Here is a 21,577-nt window from a genome sequence, read left to right as displayed (position 1 = left end):
TTATCAATGTTGAAAACTGTTGGGCTGCTTAATATTTTTGTAGAAAACCCTGATGGGTTTCTTTTTTTGGATTCTTTGATGAATAAAAAGTCACTATTGATCAAATTATTGCAACATTGCTGAAATTAATTTCTCTCAAAATGTATTTTATAATGATTTGAAATATTAGTTGAAATTGATTCAGTTATTTTAGTTGACAGATGTTGCTAATATTTAATTTTAATTCTCACCCGTACTGTGATTGTGTGTGTACCTGTAGATGAGGGTCTGTCCTCCCACACTCTGTTGCTGAGTGGGGTGTGACGGTTACAGTCTCCCTCAGAGTGGACAGAGGACACAGATGAAGGTCTCTCTCCTCCAGACAGACCAGGAGACTTAGTCTTGCGACCGTTAGAGCGCCCTCCTTTGGATTTGACTGAATCCAAACACAGGACACAAATCAGAGATATTCGGACAAACAAATATTAAGATGCCTGAACGTGTTTCCAAAATCACTGTCAACTGGTGGATCGTGTATCAAAAATGGTTTGCAGGTCTGTTCTGATAGGGTCATGGACAACAGGGAAAAACTATGCATATGCAACTAATAGACAGCAGAGACCATGCTTATTTTGTTCTAGACATGAAAGGAACTAAAGAATATTTTGGCACAAATTCACCTGTTTCTTGGTAAAAACGAGTAAAATAAGGCAAGTGCCAAATCAAACAGCTTGTGTTACATGCCCTTTAAAAAAAATAAATAAAAAAAATAAAAGAATGCAGGATAAGAAAACACAAGTGCATTAAATACAGGCACATTATGTAATAATTTATCACATGCTGTTAATAATTTACTATCTTTGCGAGGACATTTGGTCAAAGAAATAGCCCCAAAACCTGACACTTGCTGCCATGAAGGTAGCTGAATTATCAAGGGTTTATTTGGCGCACCTGGCAGGGAGTAGGGGTCTTCAGAACGCCCATCCGCTGAAGCTGGCGGCCCGACAGCAGCTGGCACACCAACACTCATCGAGTTGACAGAGTTGGACGGTGAGCGATCATCCATCTGTTCATCATACTTGCCCGTGAGGGCTTTCCTGATGATGGCCTCCAGACCTATAGTATTACCACTGGCCTCTGGTGCTGGGTGACTGCGCACGCTCACGGGTGCTAAAAGAGATGTAACAGTGGTTGTGTTAAAGAAACAGGAGTGTGTGAAGTGTTATTTGGCAAGCTTTGTTTGAGACACAGGACAGTAGTATAAAATGAACTGCTATTGTAGAGAATAGACCACAACTGGAGGAGATGCTCACCTGCATTTGTAGAGGCAGGCATATTAAAGATTTCTGTCCCAGGTTGGCCCTGGTCTAAAACAGAGACCGGAAGAGATAAGTTTGAGCCCTTTAGCTAGCAACAATAACATATATTGTACAACAGATTCAGTCCCATTAACTCACTAAATTCAGCCTCTGCGCCGACCACCATCTTCTTAATCATTTCCTTCTTGCTCTTGACAATGGCGGAGTTGCTCTCAGTCAGTTTACTGAAGAAGGCTGGTGGTTGAGAGCTACTGGCCGGAGAACGAGATCCCATACTGAGACACAAAAGCAGAGAACGAGTAATGAAAATGTAGGATGAAAGAAAAAAAAAAAAGTTTATTTGTCTGTGTGCTAGTGTTGTCCAATTCATGAATGAATCCTTCTATTGTGTCAAATAGTTTTATTGATTTGTTCAAGAATGGACCCTTTTCGCAGACTGTGATGATGTGCTTCCACAGCTATTAACATTAACAAATGGAAATGCAAAAATTATATCTGTTGTAGTTTTCTATCCACCACTAAAGTTCAACCAATTATGACGACTTCCACCTCTGTGAACCAAGGAAATGTGAAAAGAGTCCATTGGATAGAATCAGTTTGTGCAGACTGAGAACCCCTGAATTGTTGTTTTGAACAATTTATTGTTCAAAAGAACCGATTCGCTCCAATGATTCCGACTCCCATCACTATTGTGTGAGTGCATCTGCTCGTGTGTTATATACCCCTGCTCTGCTTGTTCATTAGGGTAGGCGGCTCCTGGCGTCTCCGGCTCTGAAACGGCCCCTGGTGGTGAAACGGGTTCAATCCCATCGGCAGCCAGACTCACTGGAGAGGCCTTACTCTGAGGAGGAGACCTATCTCTCCCTCGCTCCCTCTCAGCAGCAGTGCCTTCTGGGGTGTAGCGGGCGTTGGGGTCTGTTGGGGTCTGGGCTTGGGGGGCGCTGGAAGGACGGGTGAGATCCAGCACAGGGGAGTTGTGATACCCAAACACAGGCTGTAGAGATGATTGACCACCTATCTGGCCTTGCTGCGACTGTTGTGTGTAGTCTTTAGTGATCACCTCCTGTAAAGAGGAGACATCCATTTGGTGATGTGCAAGCAGGTGAAAAGTACACATTTATATTCAGAACAGCAACACTATTCTTTCTGTGATACCGCATAAACTATAAAACAGATGGTTCTGACCAGGGTCTGAAATCAATTTTCCATAAAAGGGCAATATTTGCCCACTGGAAATATTTTTTTTAGATTGTTTTATTGTGCAGGGACATTTTTGTTTCATTTTCTGGCACTTACACTGATGTGCTGGGCGAGGGTGACCACTCTCTGAGAACCTTTGACGGCAGACGGCGGCTGCTGACCTGGAGAAAGTCTGTCCTCAGACCCGTACAGCTGTTCTAGTGCTTTTTGGTGAGCTGCAGAGAGGACAGGGAAGCACACATAGACAGGAAGAGAAGAAGACGAAAGTGCGTTTGAGTATGGTGTGGCAGAAGGCTCTGGATTACTCTGAGGGTAAGAGCAGAGACGGGTGTGTAAGCTGTGCGGTCACATACAGGCTCTGGGATTACAGTACTCAATGACTTGCTCACACGTGTGTTCAGATATCAAGCCAACATTATGGAGGCATCTGACTGTAGCGGAGTTTAAGCACTGTGCCGATTAGCAGAAATGCTTTGAACAAAAACACAACAATAAAACAAGCAAAATGCGTGTTTAAAATGAGCTGTGAAGATAGGAGAGGTGGATATGTTTGTGTTATTACCAGGCCAAAGAGCCAAAGATATTTTCCTTTTTCTGCAGCTGTACATTTGGATTTTCCCACTGTTTTGACACTACCCATTCTTATCTTTACAACAGAAAAAAGTATATAATGAGTGACAAATGTGGTAACACCTGATTAAGGGCTACTGTATGATTCCGATTCCAATGATTGTATTCATTCTTTTGGCAGTTTTGAGAAAGCCTTTCACATATAAATGGTTTAAAATACATATTAAACAAAAAAAATAATATAAACAAAAACAATAATATTTACATTGACAACTCATGGATTCAATTCAAATGGATTGAAAAATCTTAATAGACTGTAAGCGCATCCAAGAACAACATTGGTTAAATGTAGAGATGTGAATCACAAGGAATTATTGATTTTGATCCCACATAATAGTTTCAGACACTTGACAACAATTTACACTACCTTTCAAATGTTTCGGCTCAGTAATATTTTTTCAATGTTTTTTGAAAGAAGTCTCTTATGCTCACTGTAGCGGCATTTATTGTCATCAAAAATACAGTAAAACTGTTACATTATGGAATATTATTACAATTTAAAATATCTTCTTTCTATCTTAATATTTCTTGGTAACATTTAAAATTAGGTTTCATTTGTTAACGTTGTGTTAACTTGAACAACACGTCTACAGCATTTATTAATCTTATACATTTCTACATTTGCTAACATTTTTAAAATCAAAAGTTGTATCTTAACATGAACAATGAACAACTGTATTTTTAATAATTGACAAAAATTCATAAATGCTATAAATATATTGTTCACAGTTAGTTCATGTAAACTAATGCATTAAACTAAATGAGACCTTATTGTAAACTGTTACCATTTTTATAAATGTAATTTATTCCTGTAATGACAAAGCTTAATTTTCAGCAGCTATTACTCCAGTCTTTAGTGTCACATGATCCTTCAGAAATCATTATAATATGCTGATTTGCTGCTCAAGAAACATTTCTTATTATTATCACTGTTTTGTGCTGCTTAATATTTCATGGAAACTGTGATTTTTTTTCTTTGATGAATAGACAGCTCAGAAGAACTGAATTGATTTGAAACAGAAAACTTTGGTAACATTATAAATAACTTCTCACTTCTCAATCTCACTCACCACAAACCAAACAGTAGTGTACTAAAAGCAAGACTCATGTGTTTGATACTAGTGAGATTTCAGTCTTTTGGCTGTAGATTCAATAAGATGGCGGAAGAATCCAGATATTCAACAATCGTTAGGAACCAAACACCTTGAAAATCATTCAGCTCCAGATCCATCTTGACCCTCTTTCTCTATAACTTGTATAATTTGTTTGCTTCATGCAGCTATCAAACTGTCAGAGTGCCAGAGTGCCCTCCCTCCCAAAAAGGAAATGAAACGGGAAGCAAACACGAAGAGCTATGGAATGTTCCCCAAATTTAAAAAGAAAAAAAAAAAGAAAAGTAGAAGAAGATAAAGGGGGAACACAAGAGGCAAGCCAATAAAGACGTTATGAAACAATGAGCAACCACATGACTGGAATGACTGAGCTCTTAAAGTTCACCTCAGGATCTTTCTCTGGTCTAGAAAGCTTGTCTCCAGACACGTCATTCTGGACCGTTAGGGCGTACAGTGAATTACCAGTTCACTAAGATATACGCCTGTGGCCATTACAGAGCAGAAGCTCAAATCATTTAACGAGCTTCAATAAATTCATTTGTGGAAGTTTGGACTGAAACGTGCAGAATCTCCCCTCAAAATTTGGATTTGGCAAATGGTCAGATGGGTTTAGGTGATGCAGAAGGGGAGGTAAACCTTTGGTGGTCTTTAAGCATTGCTTCAGATGCCAAAAAAAGCTAAAAAAGCAATAGGTAGAAGCATATTCAAAGAAAAACATTTTTTACAAAACCAAAAGAATATGGAAACCGGGTTGATTCTGATCAATGCCAACCACCACAAGCGTGCACTAGGCCACAGACGTAAAGGGGGTGGGAATGGGGCAGGGACGCAGGAGGGGTAGAGGAAGTGGTGGAGGGATGGAAATGTCTTGGGTGGACTGGTAGAGAACAGGAAGGACGGGGAGAGGAGGGGAGGGTAGGGAAGGTGGCATTAACAGCCCACAGGTCCCAGAGCGTCTTACCATCACAGGTGCCGTTGGTCGCAAGCGCACCAGTCTCTGGCATCGCCGCATCACAAGAAATTTGATGCATGATTATCGCGTTTATGAAGCTGGCCGCTGTCATGGTGGTCTTACCGAGTGCTCGAAGTTCGTGTTCCTGTATGGACATCACTTTGTTTTGAGTCTTTTCCCTACTTGACGCGCTGCTGATGCCATCCCCACCACGAGACGGGATGGAACTGCTGCCGCTGTTGCTTTCGGAAGCCAGCAAGGGGTGCCCTCGACTTGTGGGCAGACCAAGGTGGGCACCAGAGGCCTGGCTGTAAGGAGAGGGGTATGAACCACCGGCACCAGGGCTGGAGGATGAAAGGTCCTGATGCTTGGGCAGACCTCCACGCCCATGGCTCTTGCCCCCATCTCTGCTCGAGTCTTTAGCATTTGAGTCTGTACCAGATGGGTAACCCTCATTGGCTAGACCAGACCGAAGGTGCCCACTAAAGCCCTGGTAGCGAGCAGAGCCCGGTGGCCTGAAGAAAGGTAAACAAATTAGAGACAACTTCAACATGTTTACCTCAATGGACTGCTCAGACAGCAGATTGAGCAGTGAAGACTCACCGCAGCACAGAGGGACTATTGTGCTCAGAATTGGGCAGGCTCTTTGAGCTGGTGTTGTGCAGAACACTGGGTCTCTGCTGCAGGCAGTCCTGGGGACGGGGGGAGAGTGGAGACGACTGGTGACTGTATGGATGAGACGGGGGACGAGAACTGCTGCTGCCACCCATCTGTTCTGGAGCTCCTGTTTGGACACAATGTTCAGACATTTAGCAATGCTGATCTGCATATTGCTATTTGCTAAAGTACACTGACACAGAACAACTCAATATTATTTCAATTATAACTACAGCTGTAAAATGAGTGTATTAAAAATGTAAATTAAGCTGAAATAAAATAAAAATATATAGAAATATCAGATGAAAAACTGTACTGAAATATATGTTGAAGTTGAAATACTAAAATTAATACAACTAAAACTGAAATTAAAATAAATTAAAGCTAAATAGAAATAAAAACATAAAAATAATAAAACTACATACAGTGGGTATAGAAAATAATCACCCCCCCTCCTCCAAAATAATCACATTTTGTTGCTTTGCAGCCTGAAATGAAGACGGGCACAGTTTTTGTTTTATCCAGCTTTATTTACTCAGTGAAACTTATAATATCCAAGTGAAAGCTATAGCACCAACATGTCAGAAAAATAAAATAAAAAAACAGAATCACTGATTTGGAAAAAGGATCAGACAAAAATTGAATTATTTGGCTTCAACACCAAACGATATGTCTGGCGGAAATCCAATTCAGCTAACTATCCAAATAACAGCATTCCTCCAGTAAAGCATGGAGGTGGTAATATCCTGTTATGCGGGTGTTTCTCTGCAGCAGGGACTGGAGCACTTGTCAAGATAGAAGGAAAAATGGATGGTGCAAAATACTGTCAAATTCTTGAGGAAAATCTGCTGTTCTCTGCCAGAAAGTTGTCAATGGGAAGAAGGTTTACCTTCCAACATGACAATGGCCCAAAACACACAGCAAAACGGAGCACACAGTGATTGAAGGAGAAAAAGGTGAATGTCCTTACATGGCCTAGTCAGAGCCCAGACTTAAACCCCATTGAAAATCTGTGGAATGACGAAGAGTGCAGTCCACAAATGGTCACCATCAAATTTAACTGACTTTAACTGAAAAATTTAACTTGAGCAGTTCTGTAAAGAAGAGTGGGCAAATATTGCAAAGTCTAGACGTTCAAAGTTAGTAGAGACAGAGACATATCCCAACAGACTAAAGGCTGTAACTAAAGCAAAAGGTGGTTCAACAAAGTACTGACACAAGGGGGTGATCCTTTTTCCAACTCAGTAATTCTGTTTTTTTATTATTTTCAAACATGTTGGTGTTATATCTTTCACTTGGATGTTATAAGCTGCACTGAGTAAATACAGCTGGATAAAACAAAAACTGTGTCCGTCTTCATTTCAGGCTGCAAAGCAACAAAATGTGATTATTTTAAAGGGGGTGATTCTTTTCTAAACCCACTGTAACTACTAAAATAAACACACAAAAAAACTAAACTAAAATTAAAATCAAAACTGAAAATAGAAGTCAAATAAACATTAATAAATACTATAAAACTATATGAATGGTACTAAAATAACAGCTGTAAAACAGTTAATGATTTATCAAGTTAATTACATTAAAATCTGTCAACAAGCTAAATTAAGCACATTTAATTCCATAAATATTTGCTGAGAAAAGCCCCCAATGAAGACGATACAAAGAGGTTCCATAAAGTGGCTGTACACGTTAAAAATAAAAGGCAGTGAGGGCGCTCACCTGGTCTCCATATAGGGGCATGTTCCACGTTACCATGACCGAGGGACTTGTCTCTTTCTCTGTCCCGATCTTTCTCACGCTCTCTCTCTCGGTCTCGTTCCCTGTCCCTCTCTCGCTCTCGGTCTCGCTCACGATCCCTCTCTCTTTCTCTCTCTCTCTCCCTCTCCCGTTCTCTTTCTCTCTCTGAGGATGTCGAACTGCCTTGGATCTTGCTCATGTGAGAGGCTCCCACTGTTAAAAGAGATATTATAAAGTGAAGTGAATGGCGCTTATACAGAAAATTAGTTTTAAATCATCATGTTGTGTGTTTGAGTGAGTGTGTTGCTCTGTACCTGGTGAGATGGGAGAGGTGTTGTAGGCTCCGCTGGGGAAAGCTGGAGAGGTTCCTGGGATGTATGTGATACGATTCATGGGAGATGCAGATGTTCCTGCAAATGGACAGTAAAAATGAATGTGCCTCTGATGATCATAAGTATATAACATGTCATTTTTAATATGACTGCCCATATTTAGGTAGCATTGCCTATTTTTGTATTAAGCTACATGACAGCTTCCACCAGGCCATTTGGAATAGTTTTCCAAAAAAAAAAAAAGTAATATACCATTGTTTACTAACTCTCATGCAATTGTCAGTGAATAATGACTTAAATTGTGCTCTGTTTCTTTAGAAGACTAAAATAATGTGAAGGACAAAAGCCCCTTTAAGGACCCCTCACCTCTGGCTGTGGGTGAGTAGGCTAAGTTAAGGGACTGCTCTCGAGGCGTCAGGCCTCTGAGCAGGTCAGGTCTCTGGGCAGCCATGGCAGCAGTGGCTGGCCACTGGTGCATCTGCTGGGAGGTAATGTAGTCGTTGAAGAGCGTTTGTCTGTTCTCCAGGGCTGCTGTTTCAGGGAAACCTCTAATCAGGTAGGGTGCGTAGTGGTGAGGGTAGCCAGGGGCAGGGGCCAGGTGGCGGGGCAGGTAATACGCTGTTGTGGAGACAAGAAACAAAGTCAAAGCAAGAAATGCATTACATAATACATTTATTTTCAAATACATGTCCTCTTATAAGTCTGGGGCTGGTTTGTTAAAGTCTATTTTGTTCACCAAGGCTGAATTTTTTATAACTTAACTGGTCTGGAAATCACACGTTCCCTGATATTTCCAAGTTTTCCACAATCATGGAAATTTCTACCCTAATATTGTGCTGCTTAACCGCAAATACCTGGGTCAATCGGGATTCCCCTGGGAAGAGTTGCAGGGTCAAATGATAGAGGTATCTGGCCATGGAACATCTCAGTTCCAAGCCCCTGCAGGATCCTCTCGTAAGCCAAAGATGCAGTGTGCTCACCAACTGCCAGTGGAGACTTGGTGGAGCTCACCTCTCGAGGGGTGGGAGTGGCTTTTCTCTCCTGCTGCTGGGCCTTACTAGAGCCTAAGTCACACACAGTGGAACAATATATAAACATCATACAACTCACACCAGCTACTGAATGCCAGTGATTGGTAGAACATGATACCTTCATGTGCACGCTGTGAGGTTTCTCTCCCAGACAGTGGAGAGGCTCTGTGTGAGGGCGGAGGGTAGCCGGATCTTTTGTGATCTTCATAGCCCACTGGACTGTGGTGGGGTCTGCTGCTTTGCTCTCCAATGAGTGCCAATGGAGAGGTACGGGACAGAGAGCTGGGGGTGCTGACCACAGCGCTTGGTCGGGATTTGCTCCCTACCTCCTCATATCGGGCCCTGTCTGACCCTCTGTGCTCGGGCCTAAGCTCTAAATGAGCGGACAGTCCAGAGTAAGGTCGAGGAGAACTGGCGATAATGGAGCGCACATCATAGCGCTTGGATGAGCCAACAGGCTCTTGTTTCAGAGGGGTGCCCTATAGAACACACATTTAGTTAATATTCAGTTAATTTGACATAAGGTTGTGTGGTATTGATGTTTGATGTATACTGTAAAGGCAATAAACATTTTAATCTTACCAAGTCTTGTTACTTTTAGATTTTCTTTATATTTTTGAATGTATTTAATGAACAACCTATTAAAGAATTTACAATATGACAAATGTAAGGATTTTGGTCCAGAAGAAATGGGGTTATAAAGAACCTTTTCATGAGCGGTTCTTCTTAGAACCTCTGGAAAGAGTTTTTGGTTCTGCCAGACACCTTTATTTTTAAGAGTGTAGAGGTACAAAAAAAGTACCCTAGGTACTCATAATTTTGTGAATTTCAGTATTTATAGCCCTTGTTTATTTTCAGCAGTTTCAGGCAAAACTTCTCTTTAACCCTAAATATGAAATAAACGTGGGAAGAAAAGTGTAGTACTTTCAGGATTTTACTTTATTTAAATTTATTTGCCAGATATCCTACCACACCAAGTTAAGAAAACATCAATCAAAGCCAGTCACCTGGGTGATTGAGCCCTCCTTAGGCTTGCCTATCACAACCCCCTCAGGAGGGATCAGGTGGATGGAGCGTCCTCCCTCTTTGACGGTGGTCACCATACTCTCGTGAGAGCGTGATTTAAGAGTGTCAGTGGGATGACCAGGGCCACGGGGTGATGGTGAACCCTCTCTTTTAATCTGTTTAACCTCCCGGCGCTGACAATCATCCCGTGGGATTCCTGGGAGAGAAAGAAGAGATGTAAGACAAAGGAAATGTGAGTTAGAGCTCGTATGAGCCAAAGGTAATCAGTTGAGGCTGAGTTTCTGAGATAATGTTGACCTTGGGATATGGATCCACGGATGTGGTGCAGATGAGGACTATCGCGCTCGTGAGGCATTGCTCGACTAATCAAGCCTGCAAAAGAGAGAAATGGCAGGTGAAGGAACGTTAACTGGAAAAAGGATAAACGGTGAAACTCCATTGTCCATGATTGTTAAAGAAGGCTGTCTTATGCTCACCTTCAGTGGCAGATATTGAGTCTCTGATGGGTGGCACACGAGAAATGCCGACCTCCATCATGTCATAGGTCCTCTTCAGCCCAGTCATATCCCCACGAGCCTCTTCCTTAGAGTTTGGACCCCCTGTGTGTTCAAACACAAACAATAGTAAGAGACGATTTCTACCTTTATTAGGTTCTGAGCATTTACATGTTTGTGTACATTTACGGTCAAAGGAAAGGATGTGTCCACTGATGCCCTCGTAGACTACATGCCCCTTAGAAGGAGTGTCTTCTCTGCTTCTCTCTCTGCTGGGGCTGTCCTCAGTAAGCAGACGGGTTATTGTGCCCTTGTACAAGACATCTGCAGGAGTGCCCTGAAAAAAATGATAGGAAAGGCTTAAAACAAAACGCAAATTTTTTCTTCCCTTTTGTGACATATATCCGAGTGATACTTAAATCATGCTGCACAAACTACTTGAAGACTAAAACTACCTTCGTAATTTTAGGAAGACTACAATGTACATCAAGGAGGGTAAGACTTCCTGGGGTCTGACCTGGTTTGACCCTTGTGTTGTGAGAAAAGAGGACTCAAAGCAGCAAGCACTTTGTGTCACTGGTATTTCATAACTATATTTTAAGGTTACAGTAATGAAGAATATGATTATGTTGAATCTGTGCTACAAAAAAGGCAGAGAACTGTTCAAATTGTTGCAAGAAATCGCAACAGGACAAATTAATTTTAAAAGTTTGATCTTTAACTGGACAATGTTTCAGCTTCAGATATACTAGTTAAAACATCATGTCATACAGCTGCTTATGACCATATCTCTACCTGTATCAGGTAAACTCTTACTGACAATGACTCCTTATCTCTCCATAAATCTACCAATAATGTCACACAGCTAAACACAGAGCTTATCTCTGCTCACAGAATTGACCTCGGTCGGATTAAAGGCTCGCCCTAACCCATTCTGATTTGCTTGAGTGTGTAATGTATGTCACAGTAGGTCAGTTGGCACACTGCGTGCGTGTCTGAGTGATTGGTAACATCAGACTGTGTAACTGTGTAAACGCATTAATAAAAGGAGAGAATAGGATTGGACACTGTGTACCTGTTGCTGTGGCAACTGATTACCCAGTTATGTCATAATATGACGTGATATGGCTGTGACACAAACTGCCCGTTCCATTCGCTTGTTAAAGGGGCTTTTATATGAGCTGACTGCTCACTGTAATTCATGGATTCCAAGAATGAGAACATCACTTCACAGAAAAATGCACTGACACAGTTGTACCCAAAAATATGTTCAAGTTCACTGTGAATTTTCCTTTGTACACGACAGATGGCAAGCTTGTAAATGCTTTGTGTTCCATACGCATGAGAGTCAATGCACCAGCTCAATGCTAGTGAGAGAAAACAAGCTGCATAATATAGATTAGCCACACCTGCGTGATAGAACCTCCTCGATATGACATGGAAGGTTCTTGGTGCACACGCGTGCCAGGGATGCCCTTCGTGATGCTACCACCCTGAACAGCTGGCATGGGGCCTGTGAGAGAGAGTTAACGTTTTCAATCTATTCACGATATAAGCCTTATTTCTGCAGTTTAATCTCTTTGAACTAGAACTGAATTGAGATGAGGGATAATGATTTTTCCCAAACTCACCCCGTGACGTAGCGCAGTCCTGTGAGGAGAGATTCTCAGCCTGAGAGGAGGCGGCCCCGCGTGGAGATAACTGCTCCTGTTTAACCACTGGAAACCCTCCTAAGGAGAGAGAAAGAGGATATGGAAAATGGACAGCTAACGTGTGATCTCACAATCACGACACAAACTCACCCATTTTCCTCTGGTCCATCCAGGAGAGAGCCAGGGATCCTGGTGCTGGGATTTTTCCATGGTCGGAGCCATGAGATAGGTTGTGCAATTGCACTGGAGTACCCTGCAATACAAAACAACATGTACACCAGTGTAATTATGCATGTTCACATTAATACACCATTAAACCACTCCGAATGTATTATACATAATATTGATATGCCCCAGTTATACGACTTCCAAAGAACATTGGTACTGTGAGAGATTATGTGGTGCTCTTACCTGCGTGATGGAACCAACAGGCTTGGCAGAGGAGATGAGAGGAGGGGGTTCTGGGATTTGGAGAGGGCGCACTGCAGCCATTCTCTCCTGTGGCTGTAGAGAAGGAGCCAATGCTGAAAGAGGGAGATTAAAAAATATATTGTATTATTTACACTACTGGGCAAAATTTTGAAATATTCAGACTTTTATTTATTTTATTTTTTTTAAGAAATATTTTATGCTCACCAAGCCTGCATTTATTTGATCAAAAATACAGTAAAAACAGTAATAGTGTGAAATATTAGAGTTTAAATGAACTGTTAGTTCTCTATTTTAATATACACTATACATACACACAAATATAGTATTTTATAATAATAAATAATAGGGATGCAACGATACCAATTTTTCCAGAACGAGTCCGATACCGTTACTTTTTTGTACTTGCCGATACAGAGTATCGATACCTGTATTTTCATAGCATTTGTAATTTTTTTTAAATATTGGGTACAGAAACCAAAAATAAAAAAAACGAATCATGTTAGCTGGCTTAATTTAGCAAACAGATATTTCCTACAGTTATTTAAAAAATTGTACTTGTTTAAATGTATTGTACAAGCTTTTGTTATATTTTCACTGTTCATTTTATTGTTTTATGGCAGTGGTTCTCAATTCCAGTCCTGGCGACCACTGCTCTGCATATTTTGCATGTCTCTCTTATTTACCACACCTGATTCAGACAACCAGCTCGTTAGAAGAGAGCTCCATGAATGAACTGTGTTCAGATTGACATGGTCCCTACACATTGTTCATTGCTCCCTAATTCCTGAGCACGGGAAATCTGTTGAAGTTTACTTCACTTCGGAACATTCATTCACGGATTTGCGCTACACTACTGTCTGCAGCGTCTTCACACACAGATGAAACTTAGTAGAGAAGTGAGAAGTGTGATATAATATACCTCTATAAATAAATACAATTTAAATTAATGTCTCGCACACTTTAATGCCCTTTGAATGGAACATATATGCTCCCTTCGAACTGGAATCATGGCGGAACATCCTGTGATGTTCACTTCGCAGGGCACTTACGGTCGAATATAACAAATGTCTGAAGTGATCAGAGATAAATACAAAATGTGCAGAACAGTGGTACGCGACTGGAATTGAGAACCACTGCTTTATGGTATTTCATCTGTAATTCAATAGCACATTAGAGCTGCTCCATTGCAGCGACAGAGTAATGTAATCACAAGACGTTTTGCTGTAATAACACAGCGAACCACTCATTATACATAAATCATGTAACAGCGATGAACATATTTTCTGAAATATAAGTCGCGTTTTTTTTCATCTGAAACATGCTGCGACTTATAAAGTCAGGTATGCTTGATGTTTAAAATAAATGTGAATGTCCCTATATTTTTTGTTTGTTTTATATTTACGATTTAGTTTTAATCCAAATGATGCACGAGTGAGCGAATAGCAATCAAGATCATGCAACAGAAGTGCGCACTCTCGCTCTACTTACCGTTAGGTAACTTTAGTAACTTGTGCATTGTTTTAATTATTTGCTTTTGACATATCCGACTGAACTACAAACTTTCCAGTGATGTCTGTGAGAAAAAGATACTTGCTCGACAAGCTCGTACATCTGTGCCACCGCACACTCAATCCACTCAGTGTGCTTTGCTTATCAGCTATACAGGCATGAATATTGAATGTTTAACATTAAATTAATTACATACATATATTTCATAGACATCCTTAATCTCTAACAAGTCCCTTCTGCTGTCCGTGTTTCTTTGTCTGGACTCAGAACTGTTCACACGCTGTGTGTTTTTTTTTTTATGAGTACCAGTGCAAGTACAGGACAGCAGTATTGGTACCAGTGCATGCCTAATAAATAATATTATAATATTATTTTTTACTTAATTAACAGGGCTATATTGTCTTACAGGGATTGTAGTGTAGCAGCTGTTCATGGCTGAATTTGGCCATGTCTCTGGGAGAGAGTTGGTACGGTGACATCACTGGTCGGCCTAGACCTAAAGCCCGAATATCATCAGCCCCGGGAATCATTTTACCGTCCGCAAGAGGAGAGAATGCCCGAGATTTATCTGCACACATACAAAACCATACAAAGATGACTGTCAAACATATGATTACTGGATAGCATTCTATGACACTCTTTTTTTTGCCGAAGGTGAAAATGTCAAAGCTCAAATCATCATAACCCCTGCATCAAAAGCAGCAATCTCTAGTGTGAAAACACAGATAGCAGTTATTCAGAATCTTCCTCACACACATTAACAGATCATCAGGCTCATCAGCACTCTGTAAGCTGGAATCTGAGAGCGTAGCGGCATGCAAATACATCTGCAAATCATTCACACTCCCAGAAATCAACACGCTTGATTAGAGTCCACTCCAATAGTGAGTATGCATGTAGTGTGTTAACCTACGTAATCCATGTAGCAGAGCCTGAAGCCATCTCTCGTTCCCCTCCAGCTCTGCAGGGACAGACACACTGCAGCTCATCACATGGCCATGACCCAAGACTCTTTCTCTCCAAGTACTCGAAAGGAGCAGTTTTGTGACTTAAAGGGAGAGTTCACCCAAAAATGAAAATTCTGTCATCATTTACTCACCCTCAGGTTATTCCAATCCTGTATGAGTTTCTTTTTTCTGTTGAACACAAAAGAAGATATTTTGAAGAATATGGGTAACCAAACAGTTGATGGTCCCTATTGACTTCCATAGTATGGAAAAAAAAATACAATGAGGACCATCAACGTTTTTTCCTTTTTCTTTTTTCAAAATATCTTCTTTTGTGTTCAACAGAAGAATTAGAATTATACCGAGTGGAAACAACTTGAGGGTGAGTAAATGATGACAGGATTTTCATTTTTGGATGAACTATCCCTTTAACTTAATTCTGAGAGCCCAAATTGAATAACATCATAACAATATTTGTTTAATGAAGTGAAATTTCCCTGTTGAGGACTCATTCACCCATAAATAACATGTAATAAAACTGAGATTATATGGTAATCCCCACCCTTTCCAGAAAAAGATCATTTTCTCTTTCTGTCCTCATTCATTTCACTTCCTTTCAAAAGACTTCTCTTATATTCAATGTTTAATCACTGAAATACAAATTTGAACCAATAAGCTTATAATTACATTCATGTTATAGTCGATATAAAAAAAATACTACACCAGTTTATCTGTACTTTTAAAGGGATATATTTAAATATAGAATATACAGAAAACAAGAGTCAGTCTAAAATAGAGTGGTACGAGAGATACAAACTAGCACAGCCATGTAGGAAATTGACTGCCAGGGGCAACAAGTCAATTATATACTTTAGTGGTCATTATACAAAACATATTTGCTGGCAGAATTCTGCAACTGATCTTTCAGAATCAAGTTTTCCAAAGAGCAGTGTCATAAATATTAAATTGTGTCTGATGGACATTATACAAAACTAGAAGTATTTTGGTTTTCAATTTCAGTATAGCTCCAGTTGGTTTTAATTTTTCATAAACTCAAGATTTTACTTTTTCTGTGTTTAGGTGGATCACATTAGCAAAACGTTGGCACAATTTTGCAGGCAAATAGATGAATCTTCTATGGTCAATAGTGTAGCGATGTATGAAGCACAGCTCACACTTTCAAACCAAGCAGCTTTCTGTTGGTCACTTTGGAGAATCTGCGTGACCAACTTGAACCCTTGAATCTGTGTGAGAATTTTCACCCCAATGTGAAATTCATGATCATGTGGATTCCTTTTGAAATGATTTTGCCTGTGAAAATTAGCCAAACAGCAATAAATGTGATGCACCTTTTGCCTGTAAAACCTGTCACCACTTTGTTACACATCAGGCTGTTACTAAAGGCAGCATCAATTTTATATTTACACATGTCAAGTAACAAAGTTTGTTCACTAGCTGTCCGTCTAGGTGGTCAGGTCTTGACTGAATACAATGTCCTTTTCAGCGACATGCAGAGAGTTCCTCAGGGGCAGGGGCTCAAATGTAAAATAGGGGCAATGTTTAAAAAAAAAACAAAAAAAAATTTTTGGTCAAATGTTTGGATACATTACTATTTTATATTTTTCTAAGAAGTCACTTATGGTCATCAAGACTGCACTTATTTGATCAAAATGTTAATATACTTTAAAATACATTTTATGCGATGCTGATTTATTATCAATGTTGGAAACCTGTGATACTTTTTCAGGATTCTTTGTTGAATAAAAAGTTAAAAAAGAACAGCATTTATTTAAAGGGGTCATATGATGCTGCTAAAAAGAACATTATGTGACGACCCCGGGCTGGACTCCGCTTCGTCCACGGTGAAAGCCGATCCGGCGATCGACAGCATGAAGTTGAAGTATTTCCTCAGCGACCATGAAACGGATTAGCTCCAGGCATGACGAAGCGATATCGTCCTCTTTTGGAAGGCCGAACAAAGTAGTTTCGCTTTCACAACGAAGCACACAGCGCCTTCACGACATGGCGGCGGCAACAACAATACTACAGCGAGAATAAAAGTTACGCCTTCTTTCTTTGCGTGAACATTTGGGCGGCGTTATGTAAATCTTCCCACATAGTGACGTAGGTATGTGGGGGCGTGTTAGAACGAGCCGTTTTAGGTAGGCGTGGCTGACTCTTAACTTTTATAAAGAATATCTCTTTGGATTTGAGACTTTAGTCTTTGCAACTTTACAGATCTTTTTTATGCACCAAAAGCTTGTAACACTCCAAAGAGAAAGGAAAAATTGAAATCGCATCATATGACCCCTTTAAAATATAACTTTTGTATATTTTACGTTTTTTTTTTTTTGTAATAAGCAGCACAACTGTTTCCAACATTGATTATAAATCAGCATATTACAATGATTTCTGAAGGATCATGCACTGAAAACTGGAGTATGCAGAAAATTCAGCGTTGCATCACAGAAAAAAAATTTTTTTTTAAGTATATTAAAATAGAAAAACATTCTTTTAAACTGCGCAGCTCTTCGAGTGTAAAGCCTGGTTGATGTAATTTAATTTATAAAATGAGACAAACCGCAGATCCAGATCGCTCCACAAATAAGCTCGTCTGCCCCATGTAATTTTCAACTGATTTATAAATAAGAACGTAAAATGACCGCTCCACTTCACATTATTGTCCAATGAAATGCGAACTTGTGCCAGATCATGATTGGTTGGTGTATTACACATGACAAACAGGCATTGATGAATTATGTAATATTCTAAAATATATAATACATGGAGTTTTAATTAAATCGACACACTAGCTTTGATTATTCACTCACTGAAAGAACCATATATGGCTTGAGAGTCTAGGTTTCCGAACAGACTGTGGAATATCAGTCAGTCAAGCAAAACGCACACAACCCATAGCAACACCTCAGATTGACAGATATGTAAAAATAAACAGGAATTTTAAGACTTTTGAGCAAATAGTTACTGTTTTGTACACATTGTCAGGTTAATTATAATTCAAATGCATTTTGTTTTGACCACAATATCATTGCTATTTGTCTGAGAGGGGCACTTTTGAATAATTCTGAAAAAGGGCAGGGGCTTGAGCCCCCAAAGCCCCCCTTCTGCACGTGCCTGGTCCTTTTTTACTATATTTACAACCCACACTACCACTCACTCCACATGTGCACAGACACACACATCAGAACTTGCTTAATTGGTGTAGTAGACACAACCGAGGAAAATGATGGTGGTTGAGAAAGCTGGGGAGGAGAACGAACTGAAGGAATAGATGAAAGGATAATGAAAAGAGGAATAAAAAACAGACAGCAACTTACCTTCTCTCTCTCTGTCAGAGACACCAGGGCTGCGAGTCCTGACCCGTGGGCTACTGGAATCTCCACCCCCTGTGTTATGCTGAGATTTGGTTGGCTGTGATTGTTGCTGTTTGATCTCCTTAGGCCACACCCTCCCTCGTTACACAAATACACATCACCTGATATGCATTAAATCCAATAAGCATTCAAGTTTATACAGCTTGGACTTGGAAATTATGGATAAAATGATGATATGGTCAAAATCATCACTTGCCTAATAATTGTGCACACAGTGTATATATATATATATATATATATATATATAGAGTTGATAACGATAATTTAGACTTTTCTCGAAAAGATTTTTCGTAGTGTTTTTTGTGCTTGTACCTTGGCTGTTTTTTTTTTCAGGATTTTTTTTTACCTTTATAAGAGCAGTATTTTCCAACCTTATTAGATGTATGCATCATCTGTGTAGCTAAAAACACCAATTGGTGGCGGCAAGTCAATGTCTTAATGAGTAAGCCATTGACTCATTCATTAATCATTTGTTGAAACGGATTATTAATTCAGGAAAGGGGCAAGTGTCTTTATGAATGGGTCATTTAATCATTGACTCACCTGATTAAAAAAAGTGGATTCATTGAGTAACGAAACACTGTTGTACAGCAAAAACAGACAATAGTGTAGCTAAACGTAATTCACTATTAACTTTGTTGTTTATTGATTGGTATAAAATCAGTACACAATTAAAATCAATATCATGTTTGAAATAATTCTGATATTTGGGAAAAACAGCACGCTTTATTATATAAATATATTATATAAATATAAGACAAAAACTCAAATGGGCATTTTAACTGCATTATATTAGGCTACATCACAGACATGATTTTGTTCATTTTTTTTAATTTTTTTTTACAAAGGGAGTAGCACACTTAATAATGTCAGCTCACACATCATTAAAACAACAAATATGGTGTTATCATAGAAAATACATATTGCACACCCCTAATGACCGCCCACATCCACATTACTGTCTTTAAATAAGGTGGTGTTCACAAAAGGCTAATCAATCATAACAGGTCATTTACAAGTAGTCTTAAAAGAACAGCAACAAAAACAACCTGTTTGAGTCATTTAAAACAATTATGCCTGTTTTGGTGAGACTAACGAAGAAGAGAGGAAAAATGCAAGCTGCTCTTAAAACAGCACATATCAGTTTACACACCTCTCCTCTTGCCAGAGCTCCGACATTCTGGCTGTTAGCTCATCATGAGTGTCTGAATAGCTAAGAGCAGAGGTGGAAATCTAGCATCTCATAGGAATAAAAACAGCTTTAGTAACCATGGCAACATGGAGAGAAGATGCTAATCTGTGTAATCTGGCCAGATATGCCAGTTGTTAACATGAAAACCTCATGAAATTCAAACCACAAGTGACTGAAAACAAAGATGAATGTTGGTATGGGTAGGTACTTACTATGGGAGGTATAACGGCTGCTCTCTGCTTGAGCTGGTTGATGTCCAGTGGTTTCTGAACTGGAGAAGTGATCACTCCATCATGGGCGAAACTCAACATACTTGGCCTAGCAGACATTGTGTTGAGAGTGAGAAGAGTTATTGCTTAATATGGTCAGAGCCTCATTCTCTCTTATTTACTGTCTTTGTAAACAGCCCATTAATGCCACAAAACCACAAACACACACACTTAATCATCATCGCAACACATAAACAAATATAGACTTTCCACATGAAGTCTTATGGAAATGTAAAATGCAAAATACACAAAAGACAGCCAGCCTGACAGACACACACACTTCTCGCTCTGTTATGTTTGGCAAGCTCACAGGCTAATGTTTCCCCTGACTCGGCCAACATATACAGTGTTTGCTGTCATGGAAAAAATAAAGTCCTACAGGACAAATCAACAAACCCTGCCTCCTTAACTGCAAAACACATGAGACCACACCCAAGCAACCAATCAATCCTCGCTCTCATACACAACACATGCACACTCTCACCTGTTCTTGTCTGAGCTTTCCGTCTCCTCCACCTCATCGGCACTGCATGTGGCGCTGGAGTCACTGTCTTGAGCTCCGCTCTTTCCTCCATGCTCTTTCTTTTTGACCTCTTTCTTGCCCTCCTCCACCTCCAGGGCAGGAGGCTTCCTATCTTCTCCTGTCGCTTCCTTACCACACTCCCCCGGTTCAGTCTTTACTTCCTGCTTCACTCCTCCCTGCTCCCCTTCTCCTTTCTCCACTTTTGGCTTTTCTTCCGGCCCCGTCTCCATAGCTGCCATGTCCTTGTCCATGGAGGATGAGGAGGAAGTGGCATTGGTTGCAGTTTTGGGCCATGCCGACCCCTCTTCTTTGACCTTGCTGTCATCTGAGGAGCGTGGGGAAGGGAGGCTCTCGGTGTCTGAGCTGTTATTAGCTCCACCTGAAAAACGAAGTGATGGGAAACGTCATAAGAGGGCAGGACATGAATGTCAGCTGATTTGTTAAGTGTGGTTTGATTGGCAAGGCGTTTTTATGGGCAATTCATTCTTCAATTTGGGGCCCTTCTGGCTTCCTGAAAATTCATGTTAAAACATTTCTTCCATGTTCTGGAATAATGATCTGATTATGGACATGATACCTTCAATTTTGGTAAAGTACACTACTGTTCAAAAAATTTTGGGGTGGTAAGCTTATTTTAATGTTTCTGAAAGAAGTCTCTTATGCTCACTAAGGCTGCATTTGAGTAAAAACACAGTAAGAGCAGTAATATTGTGAAATATTACAAATTAAAAAATCTCTTCCAGTTGAATCTATTTTAAAATATAATTTAATCCTGGGATGGTGAAGTTTAATTTTCAGCAGCCATTACTCCAGTCTTCAGTGTCACACAATCCTTCAGAAATCAATTTTAATATGATGATTTGCTGCTCATGAAATGTTTCTTATTATCAATGCTGAAACAAGTGTGCTGATAATAATTTTTGTGAAAACCATGATGCATCTTTTAAAGATTCTTTGATTATTAGGAAGTTCATAAGAACAGCATTTGAAACTGATTTTTTTGTAACATTGTAAATGTCTTACACTCACTTTTAATCAATTTAATGCAACAGTACTGTATGTGATGGTGGTATATTAATATTGTGTTTAATGGTGTCATTTTTGGAGAAATAGGTGATACATTTTTTTTTAAATACATTTTTCTGGCCGCTGCATTTACTTGTATAAGTGATTATTCAATATATGAACA

The 21,577-nt window shown here is 39.9% G+C and overlaps 1 protein-coding gene across 1 annotated transcript in view; it reads right to left on the bottom strand.

The window, feature by feature from the left end:
• Positions 1-21,577, bottom strand: part of LOC107684513 (nuclear receptor corepressor 2-like) — a 172,704-nt gene that overhangs the window by 3,243 nt on the left and 147,884 nt on the right. The window contains exons 21-46 of the mRNA XM_016480786.1: positions 20,350-20,767; positions 19,760-19,914; positions 18,348-18,482; positions 14,976-15,023; positions 14,469-14,630; positions 12,533-12,645; positions 12,272-12,374; positions 12,101-12,199; positions 11,879-11,982; positions 10,659-10,806; positions 10,452-10,574; positions 10,273-10,347; positions 9,957-10,171; positions 9,068-9,428; positions 8,773-8,982; positions 8,285-8,536; positions 7,901-7,996; positions 7,569-7,799; positions 5,796-5,976; positions 5,199-5,707; positions 2,595-2,722; positions 2,021-2,361; positions 1,437-1,573; positions 1,293-1,346; positions 931-1,149; positions 254-415 (exon numbers count right to left, since the gene is read on the bottom strand). Of these exons, the coding sequence (XP_016336272.1) occupies positions 254-415; positions 931-1,149; positions 1,293-1,346; positions 1,437-1,573; positions 2,021-2,361; positions 2,595-2,722; positions 5,199-5,707; positions 5,796-5,976; positions 7,569-7,799; positions 7,901-7,996; positions 8,285-8,536; positions 8,773-8,982; positions 9,068-9,428; positions 9,957-10,171; positions 10,273-10,347; positions 10,452-10,574; positions 10,659-10,806; positions 11,879-11,982; positions 12,101-12,199; positions 12,272-12,374; positions 12,533-12,645; positions 14,469-14,630; positions 14,976-15,023; positions 18,348-18,482; positions 19,760-19,914; positions 20,350-20,767 (4,779 nt within the window). The remainder of the gene's footprint in view (positions 1-253; positions 416-930; positions 1,150-1,292; positions 1,347-1,436; positions 1,574-2,020; positions 2,362-2,594; positions 2,723-5,198; positions 5,708-5,795; positions 5,977-7,568; positions 7,800-7,900; positions 7,997-8,284; positions 8,537-8,772; positions 8,983-9,067; positions 9,429-9,956; positions 10,172-10,272; positions 10,348-10,451; positions 10,575-10,658; positions 10,807-11,878; positions 11,983-12,100; positions 12,200-12,271; positions 12,375-12,532; positions 12,646-14,468; positions 14,631-14,975; positions 15,024-18,347; positions 18,483-19,759; positions 19,915-20,349; positions 20,768-21,577) is intronic.

This window comes from Sinocyclocheilus anshuiensis, unplaced genomic scaffold (genome assembly GCF_001515605.1).
Source record: "Sinocyclocheilus anshuiensis isolate Anshui unplaced genomic scaffold, SAMN03320099.WGS_v1.1 scaffold1, whole genome shotgun sequence".
Classification (NCBI taxonomy): Eukaryota; Metazoa; Chordata; class Actinopteri; order Cypriniformes; family Cyprinidae; genus Sinocyclocheilus; species Sinocyclocheilus anshuiensis.
Note: the sequence above shows the minus strand (reverse complement) of the source record. Positions and strands in the feature narration are given on the sequence as shown.